This window comes from Rana temporaria, chromosome 1 (assembly GCF_905171775.1).
Source record: "Rana temporaria chromosome 1, aRanTem1.1, whole genome shotgun sequence".
NCBI lineage: Eukaryota > Metazoa > Chordata > Amphibia > Anura > Ranidae > Rana > Rana temporaria.
The window spans coordinates 199,188,625-199,207,843 of record NC_053489.1 but is presented as its reverse complement, the minus strand read 5'-3'; the positions used below and the strand labels follow the sequence as shown (position 1 = coordinate 199,207,843).

Here is a 19,219-nt window from a genome sequence, read left to right as displayed (position 1 = left end):
CTGTAATACTTGTCTACAAAATGGCCGCCGAGCAGGATGCTAGAGGCCCCAGTTTCATGGGGAAATGCTGCTGGAGGATAGCCGTTCTAAGCGCCCTTCTTGGGGCGCACCGCGCAGGCCTCTGAGCGGCCGGGAGATGCGGTACAGCCCCCCCCCCCGGGCGTCGTGAGCAACACCTCCAGTGCTGGGCGGATACAAGAAAATGGCCGCCATAGAGCATATAGACCCCATAAGTATGGCCGCCGAGCTCTGTGTGGAAGCTACAAGAAAATGGCAGACAGGTATACAAACAATCCAGCATGGTCCAAACACACAGCAGCAGAAACTCTTATGCAGCTCTCTATATTGAAAGAGGGAGGCAGTAGCTGACAACATGGACACAGGTAAGCAATATCTATGCACTTATACCTTATATTGGTTCTCAGGTGGGGCTCCCAGGGCAACCCCCACCTCAGCAGTCTAGGGAGGAGGGAAGGGGAAAGAGGGGAGAAGGGAAATATAAAGCCCTTTACTCACCTCTCCAGGGATGCCCAGCTTTGTTTTCTTGCCGAAGCAAGGTAGTAGTACTTACCCTCCTGTGGTTTTATGCTGGAAGCATTCTGGACAGTGCATCTTCCGCATGGTAATGGAGATGACCGTCGGCCAGGCTACTGCGACTCGGCCCTGCAGACCGGTATGCAAGCCCTGAAGCGTATAGCTCACCGGCCACCCGTAGAGCGACGGGCATGTCGTGGACGACCCAGCGCGCAGCTACGGTCGGCACACGCTCGATGGCCGAAACTGGGAAGAATACAAGGATCCAAGATCCAGCCTGTCGCCCAGTCGGCAGTTGATCGAAGATCGCAGGGAAAATAAATAAAGATCCAGGATCTTGAACTAACAGCCTCCAAGCCATGGGCCTGAAGGGAGCCATGTCTTCTCCTGAAACTAGGCAGAAAAAAACTGATCTGCGAGATGCAGAGAGAGGGGTTATACCCAGAGGGCCTGCCCCATGGGCGGGGCTATAGTGTGTATGATAAGTTAACCTTTTATATAAGTTTCTGCCTAGTCAACTCCTAAAGGAAGGCTAATACCCACTAAGTCAAGATTAAGGCTGTGTCCGTCCATGAACGAAAGAGAAAACACACTAGCAATATATTTGTATACGAGTTCTCCATAAGTGCTTCATACAGATATGAAAAAAATGAAAAAACACTTAGCAGAACTAACCTTGAATCATTCTTTGCTCGGACACTAGTCTCAAACTTAATTCCATTCCGTGCCACATACTGAGCAAGCTTATCAATCACAGGTTGGATATCAGGAGGTGGCGGAATAATTGCCACGACTGGCGCAAGTGTGCTGGAATAAAAAAATAAAAACAGACAATTACACATACACATCTTTAAATTCCAACTGCACATTTTCCTTACAAAATTTCACAGAAGAAAGAAAGAAAAAAAAACTTAAAATGATAACTAATGGCTTCTTCATGTTCTATGTTAAAGTATGTCAGAGGTCGGCAACCTGCGGGGCGCTAAATCTCTGGCCCGTCAGCGTCCATGATTAATTCACGGGCACCCTGGCCCCAGGAAGTGATTGGATGTTTCATAATGTTGTCTGCAAAAGTGTCTGTTATATGATAAAACTTTCATGTGCTGCGTTTACATGAATTGTGGAAATGCTAGATGAATCGAGATCAAATTTTTTTGACGATTAATCTTGCAGCTCTACTGCAGATTAGTGGAACGAGATAGAGACCAGCTCAAGCAGTGTAATAGATGTCTTGACTAAGAAGAGTTTGTTGATAGAAATTAAAAATAATATACTTCTCAAATTTTCCCTAGTAAAAAAAAGCTAGGGTGTCTCATGGACAATATAGAAAATATAGAAAAAATGTTTAACCACTTAAGGACCGGACCAATATGCTGCTAAATGACCCAAGGGGTTTTTACAATTCGGCACTGCGTCGCTTTAACTGACAATTGCGCGGTCGTGCGACGTGGCTCTCAAACAAAATTGGCGTCTTTTTTTCCCCCACAAATAGAGCTTTCTTTTGGTGGTATTTGATCACCTCTGCGGTTTTTATTTTTTGCACTATAAACAAAAATAGAGCGACAATTTTGAAAAAAATTCAATTTTTTACTTCAATATCCCCCAAAAACATATATAATTTTTTTTCCCTCAGTTTAGGCCGATACGTATACTTCTACCTACTTTTGGTAAAAAAAATCGTAATAAGCGTTTATCGATTGGTTTGCGCAAAATTTATAGCGTTTACAAAATAGGGGATAGTTTTATTGCATTTTTATAAATTAATTTTTTTTACTACTAATGGCGGTGATCAGCGATTTTTTTCGTGACTGCGACATTATGGCGGACACTTCGGACAATTTTGACACATTTTTGGGACCATTGTCATTTTCACAGCAAAAAATGCATTTAAATTGCATTGTTTATTGTGAAAATGACAGTTGCAGTTTGGGGGTTAACCACAGGGGGCGCTGTAGGAGTTAGGGTTCACCTAGTGTGTGTTTACAACTGTAGGGGGGTGTGGCTGTAGGTCTGACATCATCGATCGAGTCTCCCTATAAAAGGGATCACTCGATCGATGCACCGCCACAGTGAAGCACGGGGAAACCGTGTTTACATACAGCTCTCCCCGTTCTTCAGCTCCAGGGAGCGATCGCGAGGGGGCGGCTAGAAACGAATAGCCGTGACTGTGCCGGTAGCGCGTGCACACTCTCAGCACAACCCTGTTAACATTCTGGTATCCATATATGCGGCCGCTGAACGTTCATCCCACCCGCTGAGAGACCGCATATTTGTGCACCGATGGTGTGAAGGGGTTAAATACCACCAATATATAAATTAATTTGGATAGAAGTGTTGCATGAGTAATAAAAAGGTATTGCAGTCTGGTACTCAAGTGCTTAATGTGCTTTAACTGCACTGCTTGAAGATAATGTGTAAATACTTTAGAATGCATAGTCTGGGCACAGGGTCACTTTAAATGGATTGAACTTTATGGCAGAAAGATAAGAAGCCAGAATATATATGTTTTTGATGAGTCCCACCAAATTAAAATGTCTCTGGGATAATTGACACAACAGCATACTGAATGCTAGAGCAACAACTTTGCTAATAATAACGTCTGAGCTTGTTAGATGAAAGTGGGAAGATATCCTGAAAAGCAAACATAATTATTATTTCCTAAAAACATAAACTATTATTTTGAAAGTGATGTCTCTTCATCTGGCTTGTTGAGCAGTAACCGATTTGCTTCCAATAAATAAAGCAATGCAAAAGATATGGCAATTTTGTTTGACTTACTGTAAATTCCTTATTCTGAAGTACAGTCTCTCTACTGCACACTCACACAGCCACATGAATTCCTATAAGGTAGGCCATACACTATGGAATTTTCTTTCCTTCAACACACACACAGAACTCCAACCTAGCAAATAATATCAGCACTTGACCTCTTAGCCTTATCCCTTCGAGCAGTAAACTAGCGATGGTGGGCATTTTAAAAGGGCCCAACAGTGTAAACAGAGAGGTAGCTCCTCCCGTCTGACTGGTCTTACATACAGAGTCTTCAAAAACAGGATCACACCTGGGGGCTGGGCCATGGCTGTTGACCTAGAAACCGCTCATGGGGCTCAGGGTCTGGGAAGCCCCACAATGCAGAGCAGAGTTCCCAATGGTCACATTGCAGACTTTCTCTGCACATACATTCCAGTGGGTTTGGTACAGCTTTCAAAGCTATTGTTGAAGAATTGCCAAACTGTATAGCTGCTATGCAAAACCAGCTCAAGGAATCTTGATTGACATCACCAAGAAAGAAAAACACATAAGCTTGCTTGAATTTAACAAGAGAATAATACCACAAAGCGAAAAGGCTAGCAAAAAATACTTAGAAACTTGCTCAACAGAGATAAATAAAAAAGGTAGTCAACCTCCTAGGACACTTGCAAAAAAACGACAGCTAGCTGAATAGAGGAGGGGTTGCACTGGGGCTGGCTTACAACTTTTCTGTTGGACGATGTTAAACCCCCCTGTAGGTGGCATTATAACCAGACTTTCTGAATTACTGTGTGTCTCATTGGAGGATGGAGAAAAATCAAAACTAAAATCAGAAGAAAAGAATTACAGCTTTTAAAAAAAAATTTTTTGCAAAATTCCAGAGAAGTGATTTGACCTTATAAAATATCTTTACCTTGTTGCACTTAAACCAGCAGGTACCTTGTTGCTGTCATCACTGCTGCTTAGAGGTGGCAAGATGGTGGATGGTGGAGGTATAGCAGCTTCTTTTGTTGCATTTTCCCCAGCAGGTATTGAACTATAACTGGCATCCATTCCTGGTGGGGGAGGTGCAAAACAGTAAGTTCCATCAGGTAGCATGTAGTAATTATAATATGCAGATGGCACAGTTGCTGCAAAGAAATAGAAAAAAATCAAATTTATTCACTTCAATATTTCACAATTCTTTTTAACATACAGAACCATCTGTCTTAAACCTAGAAGAACTTAAAAAAATTAATGCCACAGGTTTGCATTACTTCAGTTGCAAGCCATAATCTGTTTTTTTCAACAATTCGTAATTGAATTTGTAAACAAATGTGATAGATCTACCCTATCAAAATCATTTCTTGCCTCCCAAGGGGGGAGAGGAGATCAACGGGCTGACAGAGGCATGCAAACAGACCACAGTAATCAGGCACCAGCAGCCATGATTACCGTGGTCCGCAGACAGGGGAACACAGGAATTATATAGCACAAGCACTGTGCAGTTTATCATGCTTTAAAAGGTCATGATTTTAGTTTTTTAGGGCTACAACCACTTTCACTATATGTAATTTTCTAAGCTATACATCAGTTAAAGCTATTAGTTGAAAGTTTTCCAGCGTCTACAGTTATGAACTCCTGATTTGATTCTCTGCATTTTAAAAAGGATTACTGAATCTGTTCACACAACGCCTCTATAATGCTGGCACAATTGAGTCAATATACGAGACAACCAGTTAGGCTCGATTTACACCAATGCGTTTTTTTTGTAGAAATGCAGGGACATTGTTTACCATGGTTTCCTATGGAACATGTTCACACCAATGCATTTTTGTGCCTCTGCGATTTTGGAAAGGGACTTTTTTTTCCTGCAAAATGCAATGTTTTGCATGTAATGGAATTCAATGGACCTGCATCCAAAATGCAAGTGCCGCGATTAGATTTTTTTTTTTTTTTTTTTTAGCTGTACATTCACCGTATAGAACTGGTTGCTAAGGAGGGGGCCAAGAAGCCGGCCGCCGCGTCATTAACAACCGATGAGTCATCAGCTGTCAGCGGGGTTCACCGTTGAATGTAAAAAAAAAAAGAATGGTTAGCTATAAAAAAAACAAAAAAAAAAAAAAAAACACTGTCTACTGTATTTTTTCACACTACACTTTTTTTTGGGTGAATGGGTAGGGGTACAATGTAACCCATACTCACTCACATAGGGGGAGGCTGGGATATGGGGGGCCCCTTTCTTTAACCATTTGCCGCCCGCCAATGACATCGGCAAAGTGGTTGTAGAATCCTGACTGGACGTCATAGGACGTCCTCAGGATTCTGAGCCGCTGCGCGCCCCCGGGGGCGCGCATCGTAGCGATCGTTGTTGCAGGGTGTCAGTCTGACACCCGGCAACACCGATCAAGGTAAAGAGTCTCTCACGGAGACTCTTTACCATGTGATCAGCCGTGTCTAATCACGGCTGATCACGATGTAAACGGGAAAAGCCGGTAATCGGCTTTTTCTCACTCAGACGCGAGTAGAGGAGAGCCGATCGGCTGCTCCTGTGACGGGGGGGTTTGTGCTGATCGATTATCAGCACAGCCCCCCCCCCCCCCCCGAGGATGCCCACTGGACCACCAGGGATGACCATATAGACCAGGGATATAAAAAAAAATAAAAAATAAAAAGGATGCCACCCTAGACCACCAGGGATGAGGAGGACACAAAAAATGGATGCCAATCAGTGGCGCAATGGATGGCAATCAGTGCCCACAATGGGCATCACTGATTGGCAGGCATTGTTTGGCACTGATTGGCATCCATTAGTACAACACATACAATAGTGTCCATCTATGCCCATCCGTGCCACCTATCAGTGCCCATCCATGCCGCCTATCAGTGCCCGTCCGTGCCGCCTATCCGTGCCCGTCCGTGCCGCCTATCCAAGCCCATCCATGCCGCCTATCAGTGCCCATCCGTGCCGCATATTAGTGCCCATCAATGCCACCACATCAGTGCCACCTATTTTTTTTTGCAGAAAATAAATATCCCAGAGCTGATCAATTACCACCAAAAGAAAGCTCTATTTGTGGGTACAAAATGATAAATTTAGTTTGGGTACAGTGTAGCATGACTGCGCAATTGTCATTCAAAGTGCAACAGCGCTGAAAGCTAAAAATTGGTCTGGGCGGGAAGGTGTATAAGTGCCCTGTATGGAAGTGGTTAAGATTCCGATAAGCCCCCCACCTGCAGACCCAGACAACCACCGGGCAAGCGTTGTTGGAAAGAGGCCCTTGTCCCCATCAACATGGGGGGGGGGGGGGCACGGTGCTGTGGAAACCAGCTGTAAAAAAAATAGAAAAAAACAAAAAAAAAAGCAGTACAGTATAAAAGCAGTAAAAATGTGTGTCCAAAAACGCAGCAAGCACCACAAAAAAGCCACAAAAAGCACCACAGAAACGCTCAAAAGCAACACACATAGATGTGAATCGAGTCTTAGAAGAGGTTATACAAACTGATTACAAGAACACTGTGAAAACTTTAAATTGGTTTGGATTAGTTAATAGTATAGTTAATAGTAAAGCAATCTCAAACATTTGCCAAATTTTTTCCCCCCCAACAAATTGTGTGAAATGTATATGCTTGTTGTGCAGCTGCATCTATCACCTGGCTTCTTTGAATCTTCTTCATTCATTTTTACACAACTCTCCAAAGATATGGATGCCATAAAGCCAATTCCCAGATCTGAAAGCTACCATAGAGCATTTCAAGCCAAGTTAAAAAAAAGGACCTGGTCAGAATAGTACCTCCCAGAATTCTATGATATAGTCCTAATGAAAAATGAAGCAGCTGTAGTACTGTAGAGAAATGCTATTGGGAAAGTTGTGCAGTGCAAGTCAGCTCAAAAACTGAAGAGAAGCTCTGCTATAAGGATCTACTTTAAAAACGCACACAATAACTTGTCTAATAACATATAGATCAGGGATATGCAATTAGCGGACCTCCAGCTGTTGCAAAACTACAAGTCCCATAATGCCTCTCCCTCTGGGTGTCATGCTTGTGGCTGTCAGAGTCTTGCTATGCCTCATGGTACTTGTAGTTCTGCAACAGCTGGAGGTCCGCTTATTGCATATCCCTGATATAGATCTTTGAAATACAAAGCATAAACTCACAACTACTGTATTTATCGGTGTATGAAACACTTTTCCCCCCTGAAACAGAGGGTAAACAGTGCCTGCGTTTTATACGCCAATATCATGTTTTACCAACAGGGGGTGGGGGATCGGGCGGTTGGCCCCAGGAGCCACCCATTGGGAAAGGGGGGGGGGGGGGTCAGGCTGGCTGTCCCGCCTCTCCTGGCCCTGGGACAGCGCAACCTGCATAGTTTAAAGTTGAGAAAAAAAAATCTCTTGCCAGCCCCTTCACCTTCACCGCTCCTCCTGCGTTTGTGTCATTATAAAACGAAACTTGTAAATAACTCAATAGCTCAGTTTTTTCTGGCTGCTCTCCTCCGAGTGTAGCTTTAGATTGGAGGTGGAGAGCGGTCGCATGACCATCTGTGTAATGACAGGGGAGAGCAGTCATGTGACCAGGTCAGTGAAAAAGCAGAGCAATTGAAGTTATATGGAATAGGAGTGACACAGGAAAAGCAGTGTGGAAAGAGCTGGCAGTGATTTATTTCTTAACTGCAGAGTATGCTGGCAGTGCTGTCCCAGGAGACTGGGAGTGCAGGGAGGGGGCTGTATACTGGATGGGGGGCTGTATACTGGATGGGGGGCTGTGTACTGGAGAAGGGGACTGTGTGCTGTAAAGGGGGCTGTGATTTTTTTTTCCATTAAAGCCCCTTTCACACTGGGGCGTTTTTCGAGCGAAGCCTCATCTGTAATCCCAATGTGCTGGTAAAGAACCAGTAAGACCCTAAAGTTTTAGGGCGTTTTTGCAGTGCCTCAGTGTGAAAGGGTAAGGCATTTTTACAGCGTTTTCAATTCATTTCAATGGAGAGGGGTGTTTTTGGAGCGTTTTTTCCAGCGCCCAAAAGCTGCTCCAACGATGCTGCTTGCAGGACTCAGTGTGAAAGGGTCCATTGAGATGCATGGAGAGCATTTTATGAGCGTTTTAATAGCGCTATTTTTAACGCTAAAACGCAGTAAAATCGCTTCAGTGCGAAAGGGGTCTAAACTCCCCTCTTAAAATTGGAGTGCATGTTATATGCTGATAAATACAGTAATTAGTCTCCTATACACAAAACACACACTCACCGGCAACTTTATCAGGTTCAATTGCTTGGTAACACAAATTTCTAATCAGCCAATCACATGGCAGCAACTCAATGCATTTAGTCATCTAGACGTGGTGAAGATGATTTGCTGAAGTTTAAACCGAGCATCAGAATGGGAAAGAAAGGGGATTGAAGTGACTTTAAATGTGGCATGGTTGTTAGTGCCAGACGGGCTGCTCCAAGTATTTCAAAAACTGCTGATCTACTAGGATTTTGACGCACAGCCATCTCTACAGTTTACAGAAAATGGTCCAAAGAAAATATCCAGTGAGTGGCAGTTGTGTGGACAAACATGCCTTGTTGATGTCAGAGGAGAATGGTTTGAGATGATAGAAAGGCAACAGTAACTCAAATAACCACTCGTTACAACCAAGGTATGCAGAATACCATCACTGTACGAACACCGCATTGAACCTTGAAGCAGATGGGCTACAGCAGCAGAAGACCACACCGGGTACTACTTCTGTCAGCTAAGAACAGGAAACGGAGGCTACAATTCGCACAGGCTCACCAAAATTGAACAATAGAAGATTTGAAAAACATTGCCTCGTGTGATGTCTCGATTTCAGCTGCGACATTCAGATGATAGGGTCAGAAATTGGCATAAACATGAAAGCATGGATCCCTCCTGCCTGGTATCAACGGTTCAGGCTGGTGGTGCAATGGTGTAAGGGTTTTCTTGCCACACTTTGGACTCCTTAGTACACCAATTGGGCTTTGTTAAAATGCCACAGCCTTGAGCTGCACGATTCTGGCTAAAATTTGATTTCATTGTTTGGAATAAAGATCACGATTTTCGTGTTGCAACATTTTACCCCAAAAAAAAAAAAAAAAAAAAAAAATCGGGCTAACTTTACAGTTTCGTTTTTTCTCCAAAATTGTGTTTAAAAGACCGTCGCGCAAATAGTGCGACATAAAATATTGCAACGACCGCCATTTTATTCTCTAGGGCCTCTGCTAAAAATGTATGTTTGGGGGGGGGGGGGGGGGGGGGGGGGGATGGGAGGTTCTAAATAAATGTCTAGCAGAAAATACTGATTTTAACTTGTAAACAAATTAGATTTTGAAAGTAAAAATACTCATTGGCATATCGCATCACGGGGGCGGCTAGACACCAGGGGCCTTGGTCCTAATGCTCCATGTACCCTGTCCAACACCATATTAGGGAGGTACATTTCCAGTCAATATTTTTTGAAAAAACAACATTGTGTTCTGGAGGCTTTCCTGATCTGTAGCTTCGGGGAGACCCCATAGCCGTAAATTGTTCTGACAGCTTCGATCTTCCATCTGCACATGTAGTGCTGTTGCAACAACCATCTGTAAGATCATATCTCTCTCCAGGGAAGACACCCTTTGCTCCAGCATATTAGTGCAGTCTCATCAGCTATTAGACGATAGGTCAGTGTCTTCAGCTCTGTCTGCATAAATTGCATTTTCTTATGATGAGCGTCTTCCACTCTATGGATCAGTGCCACTACGTCAGCCATTGTTGGGAGCACTTGTATCAATGATTTCAGACCTCTAAGCGGGACGGCGTCCCACCATCATACCAAAGCAGCTGTCCCTCTGACGCCGGCATCCCGGGGAACATCCACGATCACAGCTAATGGAGTCCGCTCTGCCTGTACAAGTAAGATCCTGGTGTCCTGATTTCGTATGCTCGCCATCCTGCCTCTCCCCGGACCTCGTCTCGTGTAGCCAGAAAAAAAAAAGTTGCATCTGTTTGATTTTTATTGGTTATGGCTGCTTTGTGGGAGGTTTTAATCTCCCGCTGTTTGCTCAGGTGCATGGCGCTGTCGCCCAAGAGCTACATTCAGTCTAGGGATGGAGATGAGCTGGGAACTCGTGTACTGTGCATCCTCACCCGACCATGCTCAGACCATGCCCCCGACTTTGACTCTGAGCATGACTCTAATCCTAAGGCCCCTTTCACAACAGCAGCTCAAGCTGGTTGCTTGAACATGACAATGAGGTCACTGTACTCCAATGGCCTCCACATTCAACAGATCTCAATCCAATAGAGCCCCTTTGGGATGTGGTAGAATGGGAGATTTGCATCATTGATGTGCAGCTGATCAGCAGCAACTGCATGATGCTATCATGTCAGTATGGACCATCTGATGACACCTTGATGAATCTATGCCATGAAAAAATAAGGCCGTTCTGAAGGCAAAAGAGGGTCCAACCTGGTACTGGCAAGGTTTGCCTAATAAAGTGGCCAGTGAGTGTGTGTATGTGTATGTGTATGTGTATGTGTGTGTATGTGTGTATGTGTGTGTATGTGTGTGTATATATATATATATATATATATATATATATATATATATATATATATATATATATATATATATATATATATATATATATATATATATATATATATATATATATATATATATATATATATATATATATAGCAAAATTACACAAACACAAATTTAAAGGAAATGTCAAGACAGAGAAAAGAGATAAACACACATCTTGCATTGGAGTGGCCCCACTCTGGATGAAGGAACACGGGAAACCTTTGGACAGCAGCACTGTCAGTCTGGAGGGAAGGGGAGTGTTAGAGGTTCTAGCAGATTTAGAGACCCTAAATAACACCATTCTCCAGCTCGCACTTCAGTTACAAAAGCAGTAACTGCAGACCGTTTTTTTTTCTGGGGATAAAGGGTTTACATAAATTAAGAATAATCATAAGCATGATTTGTTTCAACACTAGCTGCTACATTTGAAGGAGAGCTTACTGGCTGGATCACCAGATGAAAGGATAACAAGCCTAAAAAAAGAAAAACTAAAACAACTGTTACATTGAAGTAATCGTAAGTTGCAATAAAATAAATGATTACTTTTGGGTTTAATAGCACTTATAAATAATGCAATCAGTCAGCACAGCTACAATAAACCATTCCATACCACAAGATGACTGTTATCGTATCATACGAGGCTTTTGGGGATCCAGAACACACCCATTTAGCACAAAGTGGTTGTCTACAAAGTCAGCACATCCCTTCATAAGAGACAAACAGTATGTGATTTATAAGTGTTCTCCCAACAGAACACATTTACTAAATCAGTCAAGAGAAAAAGGCAGACAAAATGAGCTTAGTGTAATGAAGCCTTTCGGCTACTGAATACTAACCGTGTATGTCTGCTGGCCTCTAAAAGCCATTTAACATTTGCAGAACAAGCATTCTGCCAGCAAACCAACATCTGTCAAGTATTATTTCACAGAATACATATAGTTTGACAATGTAACAGGAATTTATGTTCAAGAATAAAAATAGCAAGGCACAAGCATAAGATGATAGGTATTGGCTACTGCACAGCATGAGAAAAATACGTACGCTCTTTATGTTGACCTCTTTATGAAAATGCTACTTTCCTGTGACTGACTATAGTACTTCTGATGCACAGACTCAGAACAAGCATGTTGCACATTTAAGCTGGAGAAGTCAGAACACCACCAGTGGGCTTGTTCTGGGTCAGTGACTCAGAGGAATCCAGCCAAGGAATTAGCCTTTTTAAGTGAAATATTCAGCTTTTTCTTGAAAATGCTTTAGTTGTAAACGTCAGATATGAAAAATCAACAAAGCACATACCTCTATAGTGTGCATTAGCCTGAATCCAAAGCACAAGAGTGAGATTCCGCTCTCTGCATAACTGACACAACAGCCTCCTGGGAGACTTTTTTAAACTCCCAAACATATATTTTCTGAATGTAGAGACCCTGGAGAATATTGTAGCGGCAGTTGCAATTTCCAGAAAAAAATGAACTCTAGCTTCAGTGCACAAAACACAATGCACTTTTTTTTTACAAAAAAATAAATAAAAGATGAGGTTTCACCGAGCAAATATGTAACAATCAACGTAGCTCTAAAATTGTCCTTAAGTGACTCTTTAAAGTGGAACTAAAATGCACCCCTTTCCCCCCCGCTTTCATCTGGAGGAGGGGCTTCCTCAGCTCAGCCTCCTACTACATTCATGGCCTAAGGGTAGATGGATTCCAGGAAGTCAATGCTGCATGAATCATCTGTAATTTTGCCCTTGCTAAAGATGGTCGCAGTTAGAAATGCTAGGAAGTTTTTTTTCCAAAGTGATTTAATAAAGCATGGAGACATAAATCAATGGATTGGGAAGTTTACTTTAAATATTAAAATGAAAAAAAAAAAAAAAAGATTTTTCGGATTGAGAAGTTCAGATACAGTTTAATTCCGCTTTAAAAGCCTTTACAACTCAACATTTTAGCGTTTAACCCTAAATGATGGCCCTAGAATTCTAGCTCTCACTCCTGCGTGATTTGCAATCTTTTTTTTGTATGTAGGCACCCTTAATCCACAAGTTTGGATGTGTGTATATGTGGAAAGAGGCTTTAAGAACTTACCCACTTCAGCCCCGGAAGAATTTACCCCCTTCCTGACCAGAGCACTTTTTGGAATTCGGCACTGCGTTGCTTTATATGACAATTGCGCAGTCTGGCGACGCCGTACCCATACAAAATTGACATGCTTTTTTTCTTGCCGACCAGTCGCCAAAGTTCTACTGCGTCAGGTTGGCTCGGCTGAGCAAATTGAGGTTACCTTACATCGCTTCCCATTGTGGCCACTAGGGACACGCTTTCCGCCAGCGGGCACAATGACCGCTGGGCACCCACGATCCCGTTTTTCAGGGAAGAAATTACCAATTGTGCGTTCATACAAAGTATGGACACCGATCAGTCTCCTCCCCTAGCAAGTCCCACCCCCACTTCAGTTAGAACAGAGAGGGAACACAACCCATTGATCGCCCACTAGTGTTAACCCCTTCCCTGCCAGTGATGTTTTTACAGTAATCGGTGCATTTGTATACATTGATCACTGTAAAATTGTCAATGGTCCCAAAAAAGTGTCCTATCTGTCCGCCATGTCGCAATCCTGATAAAAATCACAAATCGCTGACATTACTAGTAAAAAAAATAAAAATAATAAAAATGGCATAAAACTATCCCCTATTTTGTAGACGCTATAACTTTTGCACAAACCAATCAATATTTACTTATTGTGATTTTTTTTGTTTACTAAAAGTATGTAGAAGAATACAAATCGGCTTAAACTGAGGGCAAAATAGGATTTTTGTACTCACAGTAAAATCCATTTCTCTGAGTTCATGGACGGACACAGCAGCATTGACCTTAGGGTTACATATCCTTCCTTTCAGGAGAGACTAGGCAGAAAAAACAGCACTTCAAGTGTTAAAACACTTCTCTCAGTACAGCACCTCCCAGGGGGCGGGTCCCCCGGGTACATCCCACTCTCTGCATCATGCAGTCCCAGTTCGTAAACAAGCAGTACAAACAAAGGAGGGGTGGGTGCTGTGTCCGTCCATGAACTCAGAGAAATGGATTTTACGGTGAGTACAAAAAATCCTATTTTCTCTTCCGTTCATGGACGGACACAGCAGCATTGACCTTAGGGACGTCCCCAAGCAGTGTCAAAAAATTTTGAGGGGTGGGAAAAACACAGCAAATCAAACTTCACCCCAAACAAACCAGAGTTCCTCAACGGAGGAACTTCAACCTTAAACAGCCGCCTGTAAAACCTTGCGGCGAAAAGGAGGCATCCGAAGATGCACTTACATCCACCTTGTAAAACTTTGAAAAGGTGTGGACTGACGACCAGGTCGCTGCCTTACACACCTGTAAAACAGACGCTTGATGGCGGAAAGCCCAAGAGGCACCAATCGCCCTGGTCGAATGCGCCGTAACCTGAAAGGGAGGCGCCCGCCCCTTTAGGGCATAGGCCTGGAGCACGACCTGTCTGATCCACCTAGAAATGGTGGCCGACGAGACTGCCAGACCTTTCTTAGGACCAGTCACCGTCACGAACAGTGAGTCCGACTTCTGAAACAGAGCCGTAGCAGACAAGTACACCCGTAGGGCCCAAACCACGTCCTAGGAATGCAAAGTGGCCTCCTTCGGGTTTTTCGCCCGCGGACATAAGAATGGCAAAACAAGGTCTCTGCCCTCCCTAGGGGAATCTCAAACCATGCGCCCATTCTCTTGAGGCTTCGGACTGGGGTGGCTCCGGGGGGGGGTCCCTTTGCCGTTTGTCCAGGTACTGGGTGACGGACGAGCGGGTTGAACCCGAGATCGAGTCAGCCATTGCTGACTACTGGGCTCCTGACCCGGCTGGGACGGAGACACCTGCCCGCTGGGAGTCATTCAACAGTGTCATTGGATGCTGAAAAGGCCTTTGACTCTGGGATTATTTGTGGACTGTTCTCCAGATTTTTGGCCTAGGCCCCATCTTTCTATCCTGGCTTCGGATGTTATACTCTGCCCCGACAGCGCAGGTTCGGGCGGGTGGCCTTCTCTCTGCTCCATTCCCACTTCACCAAGGCACTCAACAGGGCTGCCCTCTCTCCCCGGCCTTATTTGCTCTTGCCATTGCCTTTGGCAATTCTGCTTTGGTCCTCCTCGGTAGTTGCTGGAATTCCGATTCACCCTATCGTTGAGAAAGTGTCCTTGTACGCAGATGATACCCTCCTCTACTTACAGGATCCCCAGCAGTCTCTGACAGCGACCCTTGAACTGATTGATGTGTTTGGCAGATTCTCTGGCATTCGAATAAATTGGGATAAGTCGGTCATATTTCCCCTGGGCGGCATGTTTATTCCCCTAATGATCTCTGCACGCGATAAATTTATACAGCTTAAATTCCTTCATAGGGAATATTATACGCCTCAGAGACTTGCAGTGATGTATCATACTGCTGACGACAGATTCCCTAGGTGCAGGCTAGAGATTGGCAATTATATTCACATGGTCTGGATGTGTTCGCGGCTGCAGGAGTTCTGGAGGGCAGTGGCTGCTGACAGACTCGATTAGTGGAATATCTGTCGGGCTTGACCCTTTGGTCCTATTACTGGGTATCACGGATAATTTGCCTACAACCACACACAAGAAACTGTTTATTTTTTATGGGCATTTTATGCCAGAAAGGCCATATTGCTCCAGTGGAAGGCTACGGAGCCTCCCCGGGTTGCTGTCTGGAGAAACCTGGTTAACGCAGCTATGCCTCTATATAAATTGACATACATGGGATGTAACTGTACTGGGAAGTTCCACAAGATTTGGGCTGCGTGGATGGCGGCGCGACATCTCACGCTCTGATCCCGGACAGTGGGTGATACTGTGGCCTGGTCTGGTGGCCTTTGGGCTCGCCTGTGGTGGAACTCGATGGAGATGTGTTCCCCTTTCCCCCTCTCCCTGTCTCTTTGTCCCCTGCCTTTGGTTGGGGTGTTTTCAAGAGCAAATTTTTGAAGCTGAACCTTAGTGGTTTCTCAATCCCACTTTATTGTCTCCTGTGCTTATTATCCGTAATGTTTAGGTATCTATAGTGTGCCCTGATACTGCTTTCTCTCAAATGACTATGACGGGTACCTTATTGGGATGTATTATCTTGATACTGTATGGCTTCTTGCTTTGTCCTATGATTTTGTCTGTTACTTTTCATTCTCTCCTGTTGTCATATTGCTTATTGTATTTTTGATATGATACCGAACTGTTTTACATGTAACTGATTCATTATCAAATAAACATTCCTTCTGTTAAAGAATGGCAAAACAATGTCCTCAATGTGAAAAGCCGAAACAACCTTTGGAAGGAATGACGGCTGCGGCCGCAGCACCACCTTATCCTTATGGATGACCAAGTAAGGAGCCTTGCAAGACAAGACCGCCAGTTCAGATACCCATCTGACCGAGGTAATTGCCACCAGAAAAACCCCCTTCTGGGACAGAGTGAACAAAGGAATCTTTCGAATGTCCTCAAACGGAGCCTCTTGAAGCACCGAAAGGATTAAATTCAAGTCCCATGGAGGCAGTGGAGGACGCACAGGAGGGGCCACATGCCGAACCCCCTGCACAAACGTACACACCAGGGAGTGCGCCGCCAAGGGTCGCTGAAAGTAGACGGCTAAAGCCAAAATCTGACTCTTAACCGTACTTAAGGCAAGAGCCTGATCCACTCCACGCTGTAAGCAGGATCCGGGACATCACGTATGTACGGGGGGGTGCCATTTCATCTCTTCACACAGAGATGTAGGCCTTCCACGTACGATGGTAAATCTTTTGTTAAGTAAACTTCTGTGCTCGTAGCATGGTAGAGATCACCGAGCCCGACAGGCCTCGGTCCTTCAGCACCTGGCTCTCAACAGCCACGCCCTTAAAGCCAGCAACTGTAATGCAGGGTGAAAGATAGGACCCTGTGACAGAAGATCTTCTCTCAGGGGTAGACGCCAAGGGACATCTGCCACCAGATGCACCAGGGGTGGCACGGCTAGTCCGGAGCGATCAGGATTGTTGGTATCCCCTCAGCTTCCATTCTGTGCAGCAGGCGAGGAAGAAGCTACAGAGGAGGGAAGGCGTAGATTAGGCGATAGTGACCCCATGGTGCCACCAACGTGTCTGACGCGTCCGTCCACGGGACTCTTGACCTGGCCACAAACCGTGACACCTTCCGATTGAGACGGGACGCCAGAAGATCCACGTCTGGAGTGCCCCCACTTGTGGCACAAATTCCGGAACACGTCCGGGTGTAGCGACCATTCTCCTTGGTCTAGCGTTTGGCGACTTAGGTAGTCAGCTTGCCAGTTCAGCACCCCCCAAATGTACACGGCCGACAGAGCCGGAAACGTACCTTTCGGCCCACCGGAGGATGTACGTGACTTCCGTCACTGCAGCCGAGCTCCGTGTGCCCCCCTGATGATTGACGTACGCCACAGCCATGGTGTTGTCGGACTGGATCCTGACTGGTCGGCCCTGCAGACCCAGAGACCACATGGAGAGCCACAGCTTGATCGCCTGCAGCCCCAGGACATTGATCGGTAAGCGGGACTCCTTAGTCCAGCGCCCCTTGGCTGACTGGACACCCCAGACCCCCCCCCCCAGCCGAAGAGGCTGGCATCCGTCGCGACCACCGTCCAGTGGCACGGCAGAAACTATTTCCCGGTCGAAGTACCGGAGATGTCAGCCACCACACTAGGGAGGACCTGACCAGTTGACCCACTCGAATCTGGTAATCCAGAGACGAAGGAAGCTTGTCCCAACGTGACAGAATCTCTTTCTGCAACACTCGAGTGTGAAATTGAGCATATGGAACCGCCTCGAAAGAGGCCACGATCAGACCCAGCAGTCTCATGCAAAAGCGAAGAGACGCCCACTTCTGGGTCGCTAACCGCTGCACCGCAGAGTCTGTAGTTTTTCCGTTGGGAGGAAAACCCTCGCCTCTGAGGAGTCCAGGGCTAACCCCAGGTATTCCAGCCGCTGAGACGGTACCAGTACTGACTTCTGGGAATTCAGTAACCAACCAAATTCTCGGAGGGTCCGACAGGTGATAGACACATCCTCTTCTAATTCTAAGCTTAAAGAAGCTCTCAGGAGAAGGTCGTCTAGGCATCCTACGATAGCGATCCCGCGCTGCCTCAGCAGGGCCAGAATCGGAGCGAGCACCTTGGTGAAAACCCGTGGTGCCGAGGCCAGGCCAAACGGGAGGGCCACAAATTGAAAGTGGCCCTCTCCGACCGCAAAACGCAGAAATCTCTGGTGTTTTGCGCATATGGGGATATGCAGGTACGCGTCCCCGATATCCAAGGATGCTAGAAATTCCCCCTGAGGGAGCGCTGCCACTACTGAGCGAATCGACTCCATCCTGAATTTTTGCACCTTGACAAAACAATTGAGGGCCTTGAGGTCCAGAATTGGACGAACCCCTTCCTTCTTGGGGACTACAAACAGATTGGAGTAAAACCCCTGAAACCGTTCCGTTGAGGGAATCGGTACAATCACTCCCCTGACCAGCAGATCCTGGACAGCCCCTGACAGAGCCTTCCGGCGTACCGGAGGAGGTTGGAAGGAAAAAATCTGGTGGACAAGAGAGAAACTCCATCTTGTACCCCGAGGAAACTACTTCGCAAACCCATCGGTCGGAAAGAAGAGACCTCCACCGAGCCGCAAATTCGCGAAGCCGGCCCCCCACCCGAGATGCGGGCGGGTCAGACCTTCGTGCAGAGGCAGGCTTGTTGGGCTTGCGGTACCAGGTGCGCTTTTGCCCTTCAGCGGGCGCCTTAGCACCCTGAAAACGTTTTCCTGCCGCACTTGGCGGGCGAAAAAAACGCTTAGGGGTTGTAAAGGAGGGCCCTTGCTTACGGCGAGGCTCCTTACCCTTTCCAGATTGCGGGAGCAGTGTGCTCTTACCGCCTGTGGCATCTTTTATGATGTCATCCAGGGACGCCCCGAAAAGCCGTTCACCCATAAAGGGTAAGTCCACCAAGGCCTTTTTAGAAAACTGGTCCGCAGACCAACACTTCAGCCACACAAGGCGGCGTAGCACCACCGCGTAGGCGGAAGCCCTGGAGAGCAAGGGGAGCGTATCCAGGGCCGACTCACAGACAAAACTTTAGGCCCTGCACCAGCTGGTCAGCCAGGTCCACACAGGCCTCAGGAGCATTATGCGCCTCCAGCTCCTGCAGCAAGGACTTTGCCCGTTCGGTAAGTGTCTGCGACACCAGAGCCCCGGCCATGACCGGTCTCACTGCTGACCCCACCACTGTGAACATGGAGTGGGCCACAGCCTCAGCTCTCCTATCTGCGGGGTCCTTAAAAGCGGGAGCCCCTTCCACAGGCAACGTGGTAGCCTTATTCAGTCTGGAC

The 19,219-nt window shown here is 45.8% G+C and overlaps 1 protein-coding gene across 3 annotated transcripts in view; it reads right to left on the bottom strand.

Moving 5' to 3' along the window:
* The window catches only part of LOC120935572 (splicing factor SWAP), a 173,254-nt gene that overhangs the window by 121,409 nt on the left and 32,626 nt on the right, over positions 1-19,219 (bottom strand). For all 3 annotated transcript variants that reach the window (XM_040347622.1, XM_040347628.1, XM_040347634.1), the window contains 2 exons: positions 4,199-4,415; positions 1,210-1,341 (listed from right to left, as the gene is read on the bottom strand). In XM_040347622.1, coding sequence (XP_040203556.1) covers positions 1,210-1,341; positions 4,199-4,415 — 349 coding nt within the window. The remainder of the gene's footprint in view (positions 1-1,209; positions 1,342-4,198; positions 4,416-19,219) is intronic.